Source organism: Acomys minous (assembly GCF_964271855.1).
Source record: "Acomys minous genome assembly, chromosome: 10".
In the NCBI taxonomy this organism is placed as follows: Eukaryota; Metazoa; Chordata; class Mammalia; order Rodentia; family Muridae; genus Acomys; species Acomys minous.
The window spans coordinates 111,542,936-111,560,704 of NC_140491.1; the positions used below are offsets into that span (position 1 = coordinate 111,542,936).

Below are 17,769 nucleotides of genomic sequence, written 5' to 3' on the forward strand. Positions count from 1 at the left end.
TACCCTGAATGTGTATGTAATTAGATTTAATTATCCTTACATTTGATGCATCTTAGCTTGACTTTCTAGCTATGTCAATTATTAGGGATTCATTTTGTGCTATGGCATAAATAGTTTTAGATATGAACTGAAAGTCTTTTAAGATTAAATATGACTAATTAGAGTGATTCACACTATTCTAGCAAACTACACATAAAAATTTGTTAACATGTACCTGTTATTTTGACTCCTTCCTTTGTTTCAGCTGGCACACCAACACCAAACTCGTTTTCTCCAGAGACTCTGAAGTAGTAGATAGCTCCTTCTTGTAAGTTGGTCACTTTGTAAGAGAGGCGATTGCAGTTGTTGGTGACAGACACCCACGCTTTCTTGCTGGCTTCACGTTTTTCGATGTGGTAATTCTTCACCGGTGCCCCGCCGTCGTTCTCGGGGACATCCCAGGACAGTACAGCAGACTCCTTTGTTACTTCACGTACATTAATGTTGGCTGGAGGACCTGGGGAATCTAAAACTTTGACAACAAAGGTCATGGAGGCGGCACTCAACACATTCTGGATCGTGAGTGTATATTTGCCAGAATCGGTTCTGTTGGCATTTTCAATAGTGAGTAATGTGCGAGAGTCTGTGGAGTCGATGTATGCTCTAGTGCGGAGGTCAGTGTCCGGCTTACTCCAGGAGACGTTGGGTATTGGTCTTCCTCTGAAAGGGACTGTCATGGTAAATGAGGAGCCAGCCTTGACAATCAGAGTCTTCCTCATTTCACTGTCGACATCGAACACCGGCTCCTCCTCTCTCTCTTTTGCTACCTGGGGGTCGGAGCTATCACTGGGGTCACTGGCTCCAACCTTGTTGACAGACCTCACTCTGAAAACATATTCGGCTCCTGTTGTTAGCCCACTCATTGTATATTCTGTGCCCCTGAAGCTCTGGATGGCCGCCTTCCAGTCAGTTTCCTCAGACCTTTTGTATTCTACGGTATATCCGGTTATCGGAGCCCCACCATCAAACAAAGGCTTAACCCAACTTATGGTGATGCTTGTCTTTCCTGAGTCTACAATTTTGGGTTTCGAGGGAGGAGATGGCAGGAACACTGGGTCTTCTGCTCGGACTAAAGGAGAGGTTTCACTCGGAAGGCTTAGGCCGGCAGCATTCTCTGCAAATACCCGGTACTCGTATTCACATCCATCCCGGAGTCCTGTTGACTTCACTCTCAGATCATAAACTGGTTTTTTATTCACACGCATCCACCGTAGGCTGTTTTTCTCGCGTCTTTCGATTATGTACCCAGAGATATCACTGCCTCCGTCAGTGTCAGGCCTTGACCAGCAAAGTGTCATGGAATCTTTGGTCACGGATGTAATTTCCAGCGACGTGGGTGGACTAGGAACGGTGAATGGATCGAGTGCCTTCACGGCCACACTCTCCAAGGGCTCACCAACACCATATTTATTAACACCAGTTACTCTAAAGATGTATTCATTACCTTTGAGTAGCTTGGTCACTTTGCAAGACATTGTCCTCAACTCTGCTTCACATATGGTCCATGCAAGGCGGCTTGTTTCACGCTTTTCTACAATGTAATAATCGATGTCTGCGCCGCCATCTTCCTGGGGACGTCCCCAGGAAAGAGAGCACTTCTCAGCAGTGAGGCCGTTTATTTCAAGTGGTCCGGCTGGTGGGCCAGGCTTATCGAGTACTTTACAGTTAACTGCCATAGTCCGAGTTCCGGCAACATTCCTCAGTGTAAGTACATACTGCCCTGTGTCTCGTCTTACACAGTCTTTAACAGTTAATGTGGTATTATAGTCTGTCGAGACAATTTCTATCTTTGCCCTTTCTTCAATTTCTACCCCATCTTTGGCCCAGGAAATTACTGGGAGAGGCCGTCCTGCAATGTCTGCATTTATCTTAAGGACGTCTCCAGCTTTGACAACAATGACATCTCGGAACTTAACATCCATCATAATTCTCGGCGCCTCGACATCATCTTTCACTGTAATGGGTCCAGTGGATTCAGATGGTTCACTAACCGAGTCAGCAGCATTTCTTGCAAAAACCCGGAATTCATAACGCTGGTCTTCAGTTAGCTCAGTTACTTCAAAGTACGTTTCCTGCACGTTAGTGAAATTGCACTTCAGCCACCTGCCATCAGGCAGTTCTCTGCGTTCAACAATGTAGCCGGTGATCTTCGCTCCCCCATCATAACGCGGTTTAGACCACTTAAGCGACACGGATTTTCTTGTGATGTTGGTGACTTCGGGCTGTCCAGGAGGGTCACAAGGATCTCTTGCAGGGACTGGTTCACACGCCTTACTGCATTTGCCAATTCCAGCAATATTCTCAGCATATACACGATACTCATACATCAGCCCTTCATCCAGACCAGAGACCTTCATCTGAGTATCTGCAATGAGGAGTTTGTTTGCCTTTGACCAGAGGATGCTGCTTCTTTCTTTGTATTCAAGGTGATAGCCAATTACTTGGCTCCCTCCATCATTAACTGGTACTTGCCAGCTTACAACCATGGTGGATTTTGTGGCGTGCACAACTTTAGGAGTACCAGGAGGCCCTGGCGGGCTGAATGGGTACTCGGCAACAACGGCCGAGGACTCGCTGTAGGAACTCTTTCCATATCGGTTCTCTGCACAAACACGGAACTGATACTCGCTTCCTGTTGTCAAGCGGACTATTTTAATGGACGTTCTCGCCACAGCTTGTGAGACTACCTGCCATGTTGTGGAAGTGGTTTCCCTCTTTTCAACAATGTAGTTGCTAATTTGGCAGCCACCATCATATTCTGGAGGATTCCAAGAAATAGACACATTGTCACAACTAACTTCATCAATACGTATGGGTCCTGGAGGGCCTGGCCTGTCGAGGACGATGACAGTGATGGGAACTGTTATGGATCCAGCAGCATTTGAAACACACAACTCGTAAGTCCCAACATCTTCCCTTGAAGCTTCTTTAATTGATAGCGTTGTTACAGTCTTTGAGGAAGACACATTGACCCTAGTTGTCTCTCTAAGAACCTGCCCATCTTTTTTCCAGGTCACAGTAGCTTGCGGTCGTCCTTTGAATGGTATGTCAATTTTGAGTTGGTCGTTAGCCTTAACGTTGAAAGTATTGAAAGGGAGCTCCACTGAAGGTTTTATTTCAATGTCTTTTGCAATGACTGGCACGCCGAGCTGCCTTGGGTCACTTCTTCCCTTTTCATTAACTGCAGCTACCCTGAAGACATACTCTTCCCCTGCAGTTAGGCCAGATATAGTTGCTTCCAGGGTCTTCACCTGTGTGCATGTGCTCCACTTCTCACTGCCTTTTGTCTGCATTTCAACGACATAACCAGTGATTTTGCTGCCACCATCGCTTTCTGGTTTCTCCCACTTAAGTGTAGCCGTATTACGGGTCACATCCACAAGGGTTACCCTTCCAGGTGGAAGTGGTGGTTCAGACACTTTAACAGGTTCCTTTGTTTCAGCCGGCAAGCCAATCCCATATTCATTGGAAGCCAGGACCCGGAAGTAATAAGAACACCCTTCTTGTAGGTTTTCGATTTTGAAAGTATTCTTAGTGCAGTTGTTTGTAATGGTAGCATAAGCTTTTCTTGTAGTTTCTCGTTTTTCAACGATGTAATTTGTTATCTTGGCTCCGCCATCAATAAGTGGTGGCTCCCAGGACAGTGTCACTGAGTCTTTTTTCACTTCTCTGACAGTCAGATTCACAGGTGCACTTGGTGAGTCAAGAACTCTGACGTTGACAAAAGCTGTTTTGGAGCCACTGTTGTTTTCTAGGGTGAGGTTGTACCTACCACTGTCAAATCTGGTCACGTTGTCAATCACCAGCATTGTGTATGAGCTAGTCACCTCAATCTGGGCCCTCTCCGTGAGAATGCCTTCAGCCTTTTCCCATTTAACTTCAGGTTCTGGCCGGCCTTTGATAGTGACAAATAGGCGCAAGGTGGCGCTTGCACGCAGAGTGACCACCTTTCTGAGATCAGCATCTAGTTCTATCTCTGGAGCTTCCATCCTCTCCTGAGCGACGACAGAGCCAGGTATAGTTGCCGGCTCACCTACACCTTCGGTATTGAAAGCACAGATGCGGAAGTTGTACTCGGTATTCTCTTTAAGCTTGGTCACTGTGAACTGCTTCCCTTGTAATCCCGACGGTGGGGTACAGGTAACCCACTCATCAGCAGTGGCTTCTTTGAGCTCAATCACATAGCCTCTGACAGGTGTGCCACCATCATAAATTGGCTTATTCCATGCTAGGGACACAGATGATCTGGAAGTGTCTGTCACTTTGGGGTTACTTGGTGGACCAGGTGGATACAAGGCATCACATGCACGGTGGAAAACAGATGGCTCACTAGGCTCCCCAACACCGGCTGCATTCTCAGCAGCAACTCTGAATTCGTAGGAATGGCCCTCTGTGAGGCCAGTTACCCTGAACCGAAGATCTGTTAATGTTTTCTTGTTGCACTTGGTCCATCTAATGCCTTCCTTGTCTCGCTTTTCAAGAATGTACCCCTCAATTTCAGCCCCTCCATCATCCACTGGACGTGTCCACGTTAGTACCATAGAGTCTTTGGTGATTGCTGAGGCCTCGGGTGTAGAAGGAGGGCCTGGAAGCTTGTAAGGATTACAGGCTATCACAGGTTCAGACTCAAGGGGCTCTCCGATCCCATATTTATTCACTGCCATAACCCGGAAAATGTACTCATTCCCAGGAAGTAACTTAGTGACTTTGTAGTTTAGGGCCTGTACTTCAGTTGAAACCTGGGTCCAGGAGAGCCTGCTGGTTTCTCTCTTTTCAACGATGTAATGTGAAATGCTGGCACCACCATCTTGCAAAGGTGGGTTCCATGCCAGGTAACACTTTTCAGCTGTAACTCCAGTAACTTTCAGAGGTCCTTCAGGAGGCCCTGGCCTATCCAGTACCTTTACAGTGATAGGTATAGTCTTGGTGCCCCCTACGTTGCTAAGTTTCAAGGTGTACTGTCCTCCATCAGTGCGGATGCAGTCTTTGACAATGAGAGTTGTTTTCTGGAGAGTAGATTTAATTTCCATCCTAGCTGCTGTTTCTTCGAGTTCGTTCCCATCTTTTGACCAAACAATATCAGGTATAGGTTTGCCACGGATATCAGCCTCAAGAACAAAGGTCTCTCCTGCATGGACTACGATGACATCTCTATATTTAGGATCCAGCGAGGCATTTGGTGCGTCGATTTCATCCCTTGCGGTGATGGCGCCACTGCTTTCAGACGGCTCACTAAAGGTGTCTGCCGCATTTCTCGCGATTACTCTAAATTCATATCTTTGGTCTTCTACAAGCCCGGTGACTGTAAACTCAGTTTCCACAACATTGGTGAAGCTGGCTTTCATCCACCGGCCGTCAGGGAGATCTTTCTTTTCTACGATGTAACCCGTTATCTTGCTGCCACCATCATAAACAGGCTTCTTCCATTTCAGTGTGACACTGTTTCTTGTGATCACGATGGCTTCAGGACGGCCAGGTGGATCACATGGGTCACGTGCAACGTAGCACTCTGACACTTTGCTGGGCTTGCCGATGCCCACAATGTTTTCAGCAGAAACCCTGAACTCATATTCTAGTCCTTCATCAAGCCCTGTTGTTTTGAATTTGGTGTCCTGGATGGGGATCTTATTCAACTTGACCCACAGGATGCTATTCTTTTCTTTCTGTTCAAGATGGTAGCCAATAACTTTGCTGCCTCCATCATTAACTGGCTCATGCCACTGCACAAGCATTTGATCTTTTGAGACAGATGTCACAAAAGGGGTTCCAGGTGGTCCAGGTTCTTTAAATGGATATTGTACAAGAACGGGTTTAGAATCCAAGGGAGCACTTTTTCCATACCTGTTCTCAGCAAAAATTCTAAACTGGTATTCAGTGCCCGTTTTCAGTTTGCTTATTTTAATGGTGGTCCTGGCAACTGTTGCTGACACCATCTGCCAGTTGGTGGTGGTAGTGTCTCGCTTCTCTACAATGTAGTTGCTTATTTGGCATCCCCCTGTGTAGGCTGGAGGTTCCCAAGATATGACCACAAAGTCTGCACTAACTTCATCAAACTTCACTGGTCCAACTGGAGGGCCAGGCTTTTCCAAAACAATAATGCTGAGGTTTTCTGTTGCTGTGCCTGCACTGTTTGTTGCCGTGACGCTGTATTTTCCAAAATCATCCTTGCTGCTTTCTTTAATGTGCAAAATAGTCGAAGTGGCTGTTTCTTCAACATTTACTCTTGTGGTCTGTTTAAGAGACTCACCATCTTTGACCCATGAAATTTTAGGTCTTGGTCGGCCTATCACTGGAATCTCTATTTTCAGATCTTCTCCTGCTTGGACACTGTATGTATTGAATGGCAACTTAAAACTCGGCTGGATAGTCAGGTCCTTGGCTATGACAGGGACGCCGAGCACTCTTGGATCACTCTTCCCTTTCTCATTGTAAGCTTTGACACGGAACTGATACTCTTGTCCAGAGCTCAGGCCAGTAACAGTTGCATTGCAGACTTTGGATTCAGCCACCACACTCCATTTTTCTGTTCCTTTGGGCTGCATCTCAACAACATACCCCAGGATTCTGCTCCCACCATCATGGTCAGGCTTCTCCCACGTAAGCGATGCACTGGTTTGGGACACGTCGGTGAGTGTGACCTTTCCTGGTGGGGAAGGAGGCTCAGAAGCTTTCACGGCATCAGAGGTTTCCACAGGAACGCCAACTCCAAATTCATTCTCAGCCATGACTCTAAAGTAATAGATGGCTCCTTCGGTCAGATTCTCAACTCTAAAGCTTGTTTTACTGCATTTACTACTCACATTAGCATATGCTTTTCGGGTTGACTCCCGCTTGTCAATGACGTAGTTCTTGACCTTTGCCCCGCCGTCAATGATGGGTGGTTCCCATACCAGAAGGACAGAGTCTTTTCTGACTTCCTTGACAGCCAAATTCTGCGGGGGCCCTGGGGTGTCTAGTACTTTAACAGTTACAAAAGCCGACTTGGACCCACTGCTGTTCTCCAACTTGAGGATGTACTTGCCGGCATCATTCCTGTCGCAATTCTCTATTGAGAGTTGGGTGAAGTTAACTCCCTTCTCAATTTGGACCTTATCTGTGAAGTCGCCTTCCTCCTTAGACCAAGTGATCTCAGGTGTTGGGCGACCTTTGAATGGAATATGGATCCTGGCAGACCCACCAGCTCTTACAACAATTCCCTTCCTCAGCTCAGAGTCAAGGTCAAGTTCGGGTGCCTCAAGTTTATCTTCTGGTTTCACCGTACCAGGAACTGACGCGGCCTCCCCTAAACCAACTTTGTTGAGGGCACAGACTCGTATTTTATATTCTTGGTGTTCAACGAGTTTGGAAATCTCAAATCGAGTGACTCTCAGGCCAGTCTGTGGAGTAACTATTTGCCATTCTTCCTCATCTGCTTTACAGATTTCTACGACGTAGCCCAGGATCTCGCTGCCACCGTCATAGATAGGTTTGCTCCAGGCAAGTGTAATTGAATTTTTAGTGGTATCTACAATGTGGGCATTGGTGGGTGGGCCAGGTTTGAACACAGGATCACAAGCCTTATAGTAAATGGTGGCTGGACTTGGTTCTCCAACTCCAGCAGCGTTTTCTGCAGAGACTCTGAATTCGTATTCATGATCTTCTGATAACCCTGTGACCCTGAGCCGTAAATCTGTAATGCGGCGTTTATTGCACTTTATCCACCGAATTCCACTTCTGTCTCTTTTCTCTACAATGTAACCAATAATTTCACTTCCACCATCACTGTCTGGCCGATTCCAGCAGACTGTCATGGAGTCTTTGGCTATGTTTGTGACTTCCAAGCTCTTTGGTGGCCCAGGAAGCACAAATGGATTTTTCATGAGCACTGGTGCAGACTCCAAAGGCTCTCCGACACCATACTTGTTGACAGCCATGATTCGGAAAATATATTCATTCCCTTCTAAGAGCTTGGTGACTTTCAGAGAATTAGTCACAACTTCTGAAGCAACCACAGTCCATGCGAGCCGACTAGTTTCTCGCTTTTCAACGACATAGTGAGAAATGTCACTGCCGCCATCTTGAAGTGGTGGAGACCATGCCAAAGTACATTTTTCACACGTGACTCCAGTAACCTGAACTGGCCCTTCTGGAGGTCCTGGTCTGTCTAGCACTTTCACATTTACTGGGAATGATTTAGAACCGGCAACATTAGAGGCTCTCAAAATATACTGCCCACCGTCAATTCGGATGGCATCTTTTACAATAAGTAAAGCTTTGAAATCTGTGTTCTTTATTTCACACCTAGCAGATTCCTCGATTTCCTTATCTCCTCTTAACCACTCAATGGTGGGCAGGGGCTTTCCATGGACATCAGCCTCAAGTCTGAACGTTTCTCCAGCATTTACCACTATTGTGTCTCTGAATTTTGGATCCATCGAAATTCGTGGGAGTTCAACCTCATCCTTGGCGGTTATGGGTCCAGTGCTGTCAGAGGGTTTACTTATTGCACCAGCTGCGTTCTTTGCAATGACTCTGAATTCATATCTTTGATCTTCAGTAAGACCTGACACGGTGAACTGAGTTTCAATGACATTGGTGAAACTGGCTTTCATCCAGCGACCCTCAGGCAAGTCACGCTTCTCTACGATGTAACCTGTAATCATGCTTCCACCGTCGTACACCGGTTTGGTCCACTGCAGAGTGATTTCATTTCTTTTAACTATTATTGCTTCCGGGGTTCCTGGTGGGTCGCAGGGGTCTCTGGCCACATAGCACTCAGAATTCTTACTCGCCTTGCCTACACCAACAATGTTTTCAGCATAAACTCTAAATTCATACTCAATGCCTTCTTCAAGGTTCAGGGCTTTAAACTGGGTGTCGTGAATAATCGTTTTGTTCACTTTTGTCCACAAAATACTGTTCCTTTCCTTTCTCTCAAGGTGGTAACCTATGACTGGGCTCCCACCATTATTGATTGGCTCATGCCATTGTACAACCATAGAATCTTTGGAGATGGCTGTGACAAATGGTGTTCCTGGAGGGCCCGGTTCTTTGTAGGGATACTGAGCTACAATTGGTTCAGACTCCAAAGCAAAGCTTTGTCCATATCGGTTTTCAGCGAATATTCTGAATTGGTATTCTGTACCAGTTTTCAGTTTGGTTACTTTGAGTGTAGTTCTGGCAACAGTAGCAGAGACAACATCCCATACTGTGGTGGTTGTGTCTCTTTTCTGAACAATGTAATTGGTAATTTGGCAGCCCCCTGTGTATAAGGGAGGGTTCCAGGATAAGGTGATGCTTTCAGCACTGACTTCATCAAATTTAACAGGCCCTTTTGGAGGATCAGGTTTATCTAGAGTTATGATTTCAATGGTTGCTGTTTTCTGGCCAACAACATTGGCAACTGTGATTCCGTACTGCCCACCATCATCCTTATGGCTTTCTTTGATACTGAGTGTGGTGAGGTCAAGGGAGTCAGTAACATTGATTCTTGTGGTTTGTTTCAGTGGCACCCCATCCTTAGTCCAGGAAATGGTCGGTTTAGGACGTCCAGAGATTGGCACTTCTATTTTCAAATCTTGGCCAACCTGTACACTGTAACTGCTGAATGCTGGTCTTACATCTGGTTCGATGACCAGATCTTTGGCAATAATCGGAACTGCAAGGGATCTGGGGTCACTTCTTCCCTTTTCATTTACAGCAACAACTCTAAAAAGATATTCTTCTCCCTGAGTTAGGTTGGTAATAACAGCTTCAAGGGACTTGACCCTAGCACACTCTGACCACCTATCGGTGTTTTTAGCTTGCATCTCTACAATATACTGAATTATTTTACTGCCACCATCATGTTCAGGCTTTGTCCAGCTCAGAGAGACACTGTTTCTGGTGACATCATCCACAGTTATTTTCCCTGGAGGTTGTGGGACTTCCGCAACCTTGATTGGGTCTGCGGTGCGGGCTGGAAGGCCAATACCATATTCATTCTCGGCGGTAACCCTGAAATAGTAACTGCACCCTTCTTGGAGCTGATCAATTTTCCACGAATTCTTATGGCAGTTTGTTACAACTGCAGCATATGATTTTCTTGTGGCTTCTCGTTTCTCCACAATGTAATTTTTAATTTTTGATCCTCCATCCAACAAAGGAGGTTCCCATGTAATGGATACTGAGTCTTTGGTGATCTCTGTGACTTTCAGGTTAACAGGTGGGCTTGGTGTGTCCAGGACCCTCACAGTCACAAAGGCAGATTTTGTTCCGCTGCTGTTTTCCAATGTGAGAGTGTATTTTCCACTATCATATCGATTGACATTGTCAAGAACAAGAGAGGTGAAGCTGCTAGTGACATCAATTATTGCCGCGTCTCGGATTTCACCATCTACCTTCCCCCACTTAACTTCTGGTGTAGGACGACCTTTGATAGGAACAAACAACCTTAAGGAACCACCTGCCCTTATATTAATAACCTTCCTTAATTCAAGGTCAAGATCTATATCTGGCGCTTCAAGTTTTTCTTCAACCATTACAGGTCCAGGGACGTCAGCATGCTCCCCAACTCCAGCTTTGTTAATGGCGCAGATCCGGAAGTTGTATTCATGCTTTTCCAACAGCTTCTCCACTTCAAGATTTGTTTTATTGATTCCAGTTGGTGGTGTACACATTGTCCATTCACCGACACTCACATCACATTTTTCTACAATGTACCCTTGGATTTCACAGCCGCCATCATAAATAGGTTTGCTCCAAGAAAGGAAAACTGAAGATCTGGTAACATCCATGACTTTGGGGTTGTTTGGAGGGCCTGGTTTATAAATGGGGTCACAAGCCTTTTGGTAGGCAGAAGGGGGGCTTGGTTCACTAAGCCCAGCAGCATTTTCAGCCGAGACTCTGAATTCATAATTGTGGTTTTCTATGAGTCCGGTTACTCTCAGGCGCAGCTCTCCAATTAGACGCTTGTGGCATCTTGTCCATCTTATGCCTTCTTTGTCCCGTTTTTCCAGAACGTATCCTAGAATCTCACTGCCACCATCGGATGCTGGCCTTTCCCACACGACAATCATTGAGTCTTTGGTCACAGCTGTAACTTCTGGAGCTTTGGGTGCGTCTGGGACTACAAATGGATTCTTGGCAATTAACGGCTCAGATTCAAGAGGTTCCCCAACACCGTATTTGTTCACAGCCATTATACGGAAGATGTACTCATTGCCTTCAAGGAGCTTCATAACTTTGCAGCTGAGAGTTTGCACATTGGCATCAACCAGAGTCCAGACAAGGCGGCTGGTTTCTCGTCTTTCCACAATGTAATTTGTGATATCGCTCCCACCATCCTGAAGTGGGGGTTTCCAAGCTAGTGTGCATTTTTCTGCTGTAACCCCTGATATAGCAACAGGGCCCTCAGGTGGCCCTGGTCTATCAAGAACTTTGACACTGATGGTAACTGATCTCTCCCCTGCAACATTTTTGGCCTTCAGGATGTAGTTACCACTGTCGACACGTACTGCATCTTTGACACTGAGACTGGTGGCAAAGTCGGTGCTCTTTATTTCTAACCGAGCTGTGCTTGACAGCTCCTGGTCACTTTTTACCCACTGAGTGGTTGGTATTGGTTTGCCATATATATCTGCATCAATCCTGAATGACTCACCAGCATGAACCACAACCGTGTCTTTGTATTTGGGGTCCATGCTTATTCTTGGTGGCTCCACCTCATCTCTTGCTGTTATTGCCCCAGTGCTTTCTGAGGGCTCACTGAACACTCCAGCAGCATTTCGAGCTATAACCCGGAACTCGTATCTGTGATCTTCAATTAGGCCAGTTACTTCAAACTGGGTGTCAATGATATTTGTAAAACTAGCTTTCATCCAGCGGCCATCGGGTAATTCTTTCTTCTCAACAACATAACCGGTGATCTTGCTTCCACCATCATAGGTGGGTTTCTTCCACTGGAGGGTCACAGAGTTCCTTGTGACAATGATGGCCTCTGGTCGTCCTGGTGGATCACATGGGTCACGAGCTACATAACATTCTGATGGCTTACTTGGCTTGCCAATGCCTACTATGTTCTCTGCAGACACTCTGAATTCATATTCAATGCCTTCTTCTAGGCCAGTTGTCTTGAACTTGGTTTGAGGGATAGGTGTTTTATTTAGCTTGACCCAGAGGATACTGTTTCTTTCCTTGCGCTCTAGATGGTAGCCAATGACTCTGCTACCACCATCACTGACTGGCTCATTCCATTGTACTTCCATGCTGTCTTTGGAGGCAAGCATGACGAACGGTGTGCCAGGTGGACCTGGCACTTTGAATGGGTACTGAGCAATAACAGGCTCTGAATTGAGATAGGTACTCTTCCCATATCTATTTTCTGCAGCAATTCTGAACTGATACTCACAACCAGTCTTTAGTCTGCAAGCCTTTATGGTTGTCCTTGCAACCGTAGCTGACACAATTTGCCAGTTGGTTGTGGATGTGTCCCGCTTCTCTACAATGTAATTATTGATAGAGCTTCCTCCATCGTACTTGGGTGGTTCCCAGGAAAGGGTAACACTGTCTGCTGTCACTTCATCCATTTTAACTGGTCCAGTTGGAGGCCCTGGTTTGTCAAGAACAATAACATTTAGGGTTTCGGTAGCTTCACCAGCTGAGTTAGTCAGTTTAACTGTGTAATGTCCAACATCTTCTCGGCAGGCTTCCTTTATTGTCAGCACAGAATTGTTCTCTGTGCTCTCTGCATTTACCCTAGTTGTTTGCTTCAGCGGTACCTCATCTTTATGCCAGGTGACAGCTGGTGTAGGGCGTCCAATGAATGGTACATCGATTTTCAGGTCTTCGCCTGCCAGTACAGTGAATGTGTTGAAGAGGAGTTTGAAGGCTGGTGGAATAACAAGGTCTTTAGCAATTACTGGCACACTCAATTGTCTGGGGTCACTGATGCCCTTTTCATTCTGAGCTGAGACACGGAAAGAGTATTCTTCACCCTGGATGAGTCCAGTGATAGTAGCCTCTGTGACTTTCACTGTGGCACATGTGGCCCATTTGTCACTGCCTTTGCTTTGCATCTCTACGATGTAGCCTAGGATGCGGCTGCCTCCATCATGTTCTGGCTTCTCCCAAGACAGAGACACACTGTTTCTTGTCACGTCCATCAAAGTTATTTTTCCTGGAGGAAGAGGCCGTTCTGATGCTTTCACAGACTCTGCCGTTTCAGCGGGCAGTCCAATGCCGTACTCATTTTCAGCAAGGACCCTGAAATAGTAACTGCAGCCTTCTTGAAGCTGGTCTACCTTCCAGGAAGTCTTATGGCAGTTTGTTGCCACAGTTGAATAAGCCTTTCTTGTGGATTCTCGCTTTTCAACGATATAGTTCTTTATTTTTGATCCTCCATCAAGGAGAGGTGGCTCCCATGTCAACGTGACAGATGTCTTCGTGACTTCCTTTATCTTCAGATTCTGTGGAGGGCCTGGGGTATCCAGCACTCTAACATTGACAAATGCAGACTTGCTGCCTGAGCTGTTTTCTACAGTTAGTATGTACTTGCCGCTGTCGAATCTGTTAACATTTCCAACAATAAGCAGAGTGTAAGAACTTGTGGATTCAATGCTAGCCTTATCCAAAGATTCTCCATGCTCCCGGGCCCACTTGACCTCAGGTGCTGGTCTCCCTTTGATGGGAACAAAGAGTCTCAGGGTGCAACAGGCTCTTATAGTAACGACTTTGCGTAAATCCGCATCCAGTTCGATCTCTGGAGGCAGCATTCTTTCTTCTGCCTTTGGAGTCCCAGGAACAAGGGCAGGCTCCCCAAGTCCTTCAGAATTCATGGCGTAGATGCGGATCTTATATTCCTGATTCTCTATGAGGTTGGTGATGGTATAGGAAGTTGCCTTGAGCCCGGCTGGTGGAGTGACAACCTGCCATTCATCTTCTTCAGGCAGAGCAATCTCAACCATATACCCCGTGATTTCTGAACCCCCATCATAGATAGGTTTATTCCATGCAATGGAAATGGAGGACCTGCTTGTATCAAGCACACGTGGATTACCTGGTGGGCCAGGTTTAAACACAGTGTCACACGCTTTATAAAATGGGCTGGTAGCACTTGGTGCACTGATTCCGGCTGCATTTTCTGCCATAATTCTGAACTCATATTCATGCCCTTCTGTTAGTCCAGACACTTTGTATCTTAAGTCAGTAAGAGCCTTTTTGTTGCATTTCACCCAGCGTTGGCCAGCTTTATCACGCCGTTCCACAATGTAATTGATGATCTCGCTTCCACCATCAGAGTCAGGGTGTCCCCAGCAGACAACCATGGAGTCTTTGGTGATAGTTGTAACTTCAGGATTCTTGGGTGGATCAGGTGGTCCATAGGGATCCACTGCAAGTACAGGCTCTGATTCTAGTGGCTCTCCAACCCCATACTTGTTTACAGCCATGACACGGAATATGTATTCATTGCCTTTCAAGAGCTTAGTGACCTTCATCTTCGTCACATGGACTTCTGTGGCAACGTTTGTCCATGCCAACCTGCTGGTTTCCCGTTTCTGTACGATGTAATGGTCAATTTTAGCACCTCCATCATCCAGCGGAGGCAGCCACGACAACACACACTTCTCTGACGTTACATCAGACACAGCTAAAGGTCCTTCCGGTGGGCCTGGTCTGTCTAGAACTTTGACATTGAAAATGTGTTTGGCAAAGCCACCAGGATTAGTTGCTGTCAGGATGTAAGCACCACTGTCTGTTCTTGAAGAGTCTTTGTTTATCAGAAGAGTGGAGAAGTCTGCAATTTTTATTTCTAATTTTCCTGTGCCTTCAAGCTCCTTTGAATCTTTAGTCCATTCCATTGTTGGTGGTGGGCGACCTGAAACGTCAGCTTCCAGCTTGAATGCTTCGCCAGCTTTTAATGTGATGGTGTCCTTAAATCTAACATCTACCATTATTCTTGGTGCTTCGAGGTCATCCCTGCATGTGATGGCATCTGATGGCTCAGATGGCGGACTAATGGCTCCAGCAGCATTTTTGGCAATCACACGGAACTCATACGCAGCATCTTCAGTCAGGCCGCTGACTGTAAATTCGTTCTCCAAAATGTTGCTGAAGTTGGCCTTCAGCCACCGTCCGTTGGGAAGGTCCCTCTTCTCAACCACATAACTAGTAATTTTAAAGCCACCAGTATATTCAGGCTTAGCCCACTTCAGGGCCACAGTGTGTCTAGTAATGTTTAGAGGTACTGGTTTCCCAGGTGGGTCAATGGGATCCAGAGCAAACATCGGTTCAGATGGCTTGCTTGGCTTACTCTTGCCTGCCATATTTTCTGCAATCACTCGGAATTCATAGGCAATGCCATCAGTAAGACCAGTTGACTTGAAAATGTTGCCTGGTACTAATGCTTTGCTCACAGTCTGCCAGAGAATGCCATTTCGTTCTTTCCTCTCAATGTGATATCCCAAGATGGGGCTCCCGCCATCAGAAAGGGGCTCGTGCCAGCTAATTGTCATTGAGTCTTTGGTGACTGCAGTAACTTGAGGGGTACCAGGAGGCCCAGGCACCTTAAATGGATAGTTAGCAACTACAGATGCAGATGTGATGCCAGGTCCAACTCCATATCTGTTTTGAGCTCTTACACGGAATTGGTACTCCACTCCTGTAGTCAGGCGGGTAGCTTTGTAGGTAGTGCGTATAACAGTCGTGGCTAACTCTACCCATGTGGTACTATCTGTCTGTCGCATTTCGACTACATAGTTGCTTATTGGTACACCCCCATCATTCTCAGGTGGCTCCCAAGAGAAGGTCACAAAGTCAGATGAAACTTCATCAAATTTGATTGGTCCTATAGGTGGTCCAGGGATATCATGGACTTGAATAGTTATGACATCACCAACCTCTCCTACAGTGTTCTTTGCTGTTAATGGATAGGGCCCACTATCACTTCTAACACACTCATTGATATTTAAGATGGTGGACGTTGCTGTATTTTCAACATTAACTCTCTGTGTCTGCTTAAGAATCTGGTCTCCCTTTTTCCATGTGACCGTGGGCTTGGGTCGGCCAAGTACTGGAATTTCAACTTTGATGTTGTCACCAGCTCTGGCAATGACCAGCTTCTGATAAATGCCACGGAGATCCAACTCTGGAAGCATCGTCTGCTCCTTGACGATGACAGGTCTGCTTTCTCTAGGGGCACTTCTGCCTGCACTGTTCACTGCCATCACTTGGAAGGTATATTCCTCTCCTTCAGTTAGATTCTTCACCACACATTCTAACCCTTTCACGGTTGAGATGTGGGTCCACTGGTCAGATCCTTTCCTCTGGGCTTCAATCACATAACCAGTGATCTTGCTGCCACCGTCATGCCTGGGTTTGGGCCACGCCAGGCTGACTGTGTTCTTGGTTATATCCATAACGTTAAGGCTGTCTGGGGGTAATGGTGCTTCAGAGGCTCGTACAGGCTCTGTAGTTTCTGTTGGTTCACCAATTCCGTATTCATTTTCTGCCATCACTCTGAAGAAGTATTCACAGCCTTCCGTCAAGCCAGTTACTTTATATGTACACTTATGGCACTTAGTGGTGACTGTGGAGTAGGATTTCCTTGTTGCTTCACGCTTCTCCACAATATAGTTTGTTATACGCGAGCCCCCATCTATCAGAGGTAGGTCCCAGTGGAGGGTGACACTGTCCTTTGTGATGTCTGTAGGCCTTAGGTTAAGGACAGGACCTGGTGTGTCTAGGACTCTGACGTTAACGAAGCCACTTTTCTTCCCAGCTGGGTTTTCAATGGTCATCACGAATTTACCGGTGTCATATCTGTTACATTCTGGGATAATGAGAAGAGTAAATGACTCTGTATTTTCGATGTTTGCTCGGTGCTTCAGGTTGATATTGTCTTTGGTCCATGTCACCTCAGGTGCAGGGCGACCTTTAATGGGCACAAAGATCCTTATACTGAGTCCTGCCCTAACCACGAGCGTTCTTCGCAGCTCAGCATCTAGCTCAAAGTCAGGAGCCATTTCTTTCTCTACAATTTCGACATTTGGAATCACTGCTGGTTCCCCAACACCCGCATCATTGATGGCACTAATTCTAAAGTTGTATTTTTCTTTAGTCTGAAGATCAGGAACAACGAACTGGGTGATTCTGAGGGCCGTTCCTGTTGTATCTTTTATCCAGGCATCGTCTCCTACTTTCTGATGCTCCACTACGTAGCCAGTGATTTCGAGCCCACCATCATAATGAGGCTTGCCCCATGCTAAAGAAGCTGATTTCTTGGTAGTATCAGTGACATGTGCATTTGAAGGTGGTCCTGGAGGATCTGCACAAAAGAAACAAAGGTTAAAAACATATATTAAGACTTTTGCTTTGGGGTGCTTTATATGAAATATTGGAAGGCTCAAATGAGAAGTGTTGGAAAAGATGATAAATACTAACATGCAGCATCTTTCATCAGAACAGGATTTGAGGCATCACTAGGTGGACCAATCCCTGCTCTGTTTTCTGCACTGACGCGGAATTCATAGGTATTTCCTTCTTGTAGTCCAGTGACTTTGCAGCGAAGATCGGACACTGGCGTTTTTGTCGCTCTCACCCATCGCAAGCCCTTCTTTTCCCTCCTTTCTACATGGTATCCTGTGATCTCGCTGCCACCATCATCAGTCGGTCTCTTCCAACTGACAGTGGCAGTGTTCTTGGTGACATTTGATATCTCCGGTTTTCCAGGAGGGCCAGGGGGACCTACAAAAGAAGCAGATATATGGTGAATTC

At 46.2% G+C, this 17,769-nt stretch overlaps 1 protein-coding gene across 2 annotated transcripts in view; it reads right to left on the minus strand.

Annotated features, from left to right (window-relative positions):
• TTN (titin) overlaps window positions 1-17,769 on the minus strand; it is a 271,286-nt gene that overhangs the window by 32,664 nt on the left and 220,853 nt on the right. For both annotated transcript variants that reach the window (XM_084799170.1, XM_084799169.1), the window contains 2 exons: window positions 17,437-17,739; window positions 215-17,320 (listed from right to left, as the gene is read on the minus strand). In XM_084799170.1, coding sequence (XP_084655296.1) covers window positions 215-17,320; window positions 17,437-17,739 — 17,409 coding nt within the window. The remainder of the gene's footprint in view (window positions 1-214; window positions 17,321-17,436; window positions 17,740-17,769) is intronic.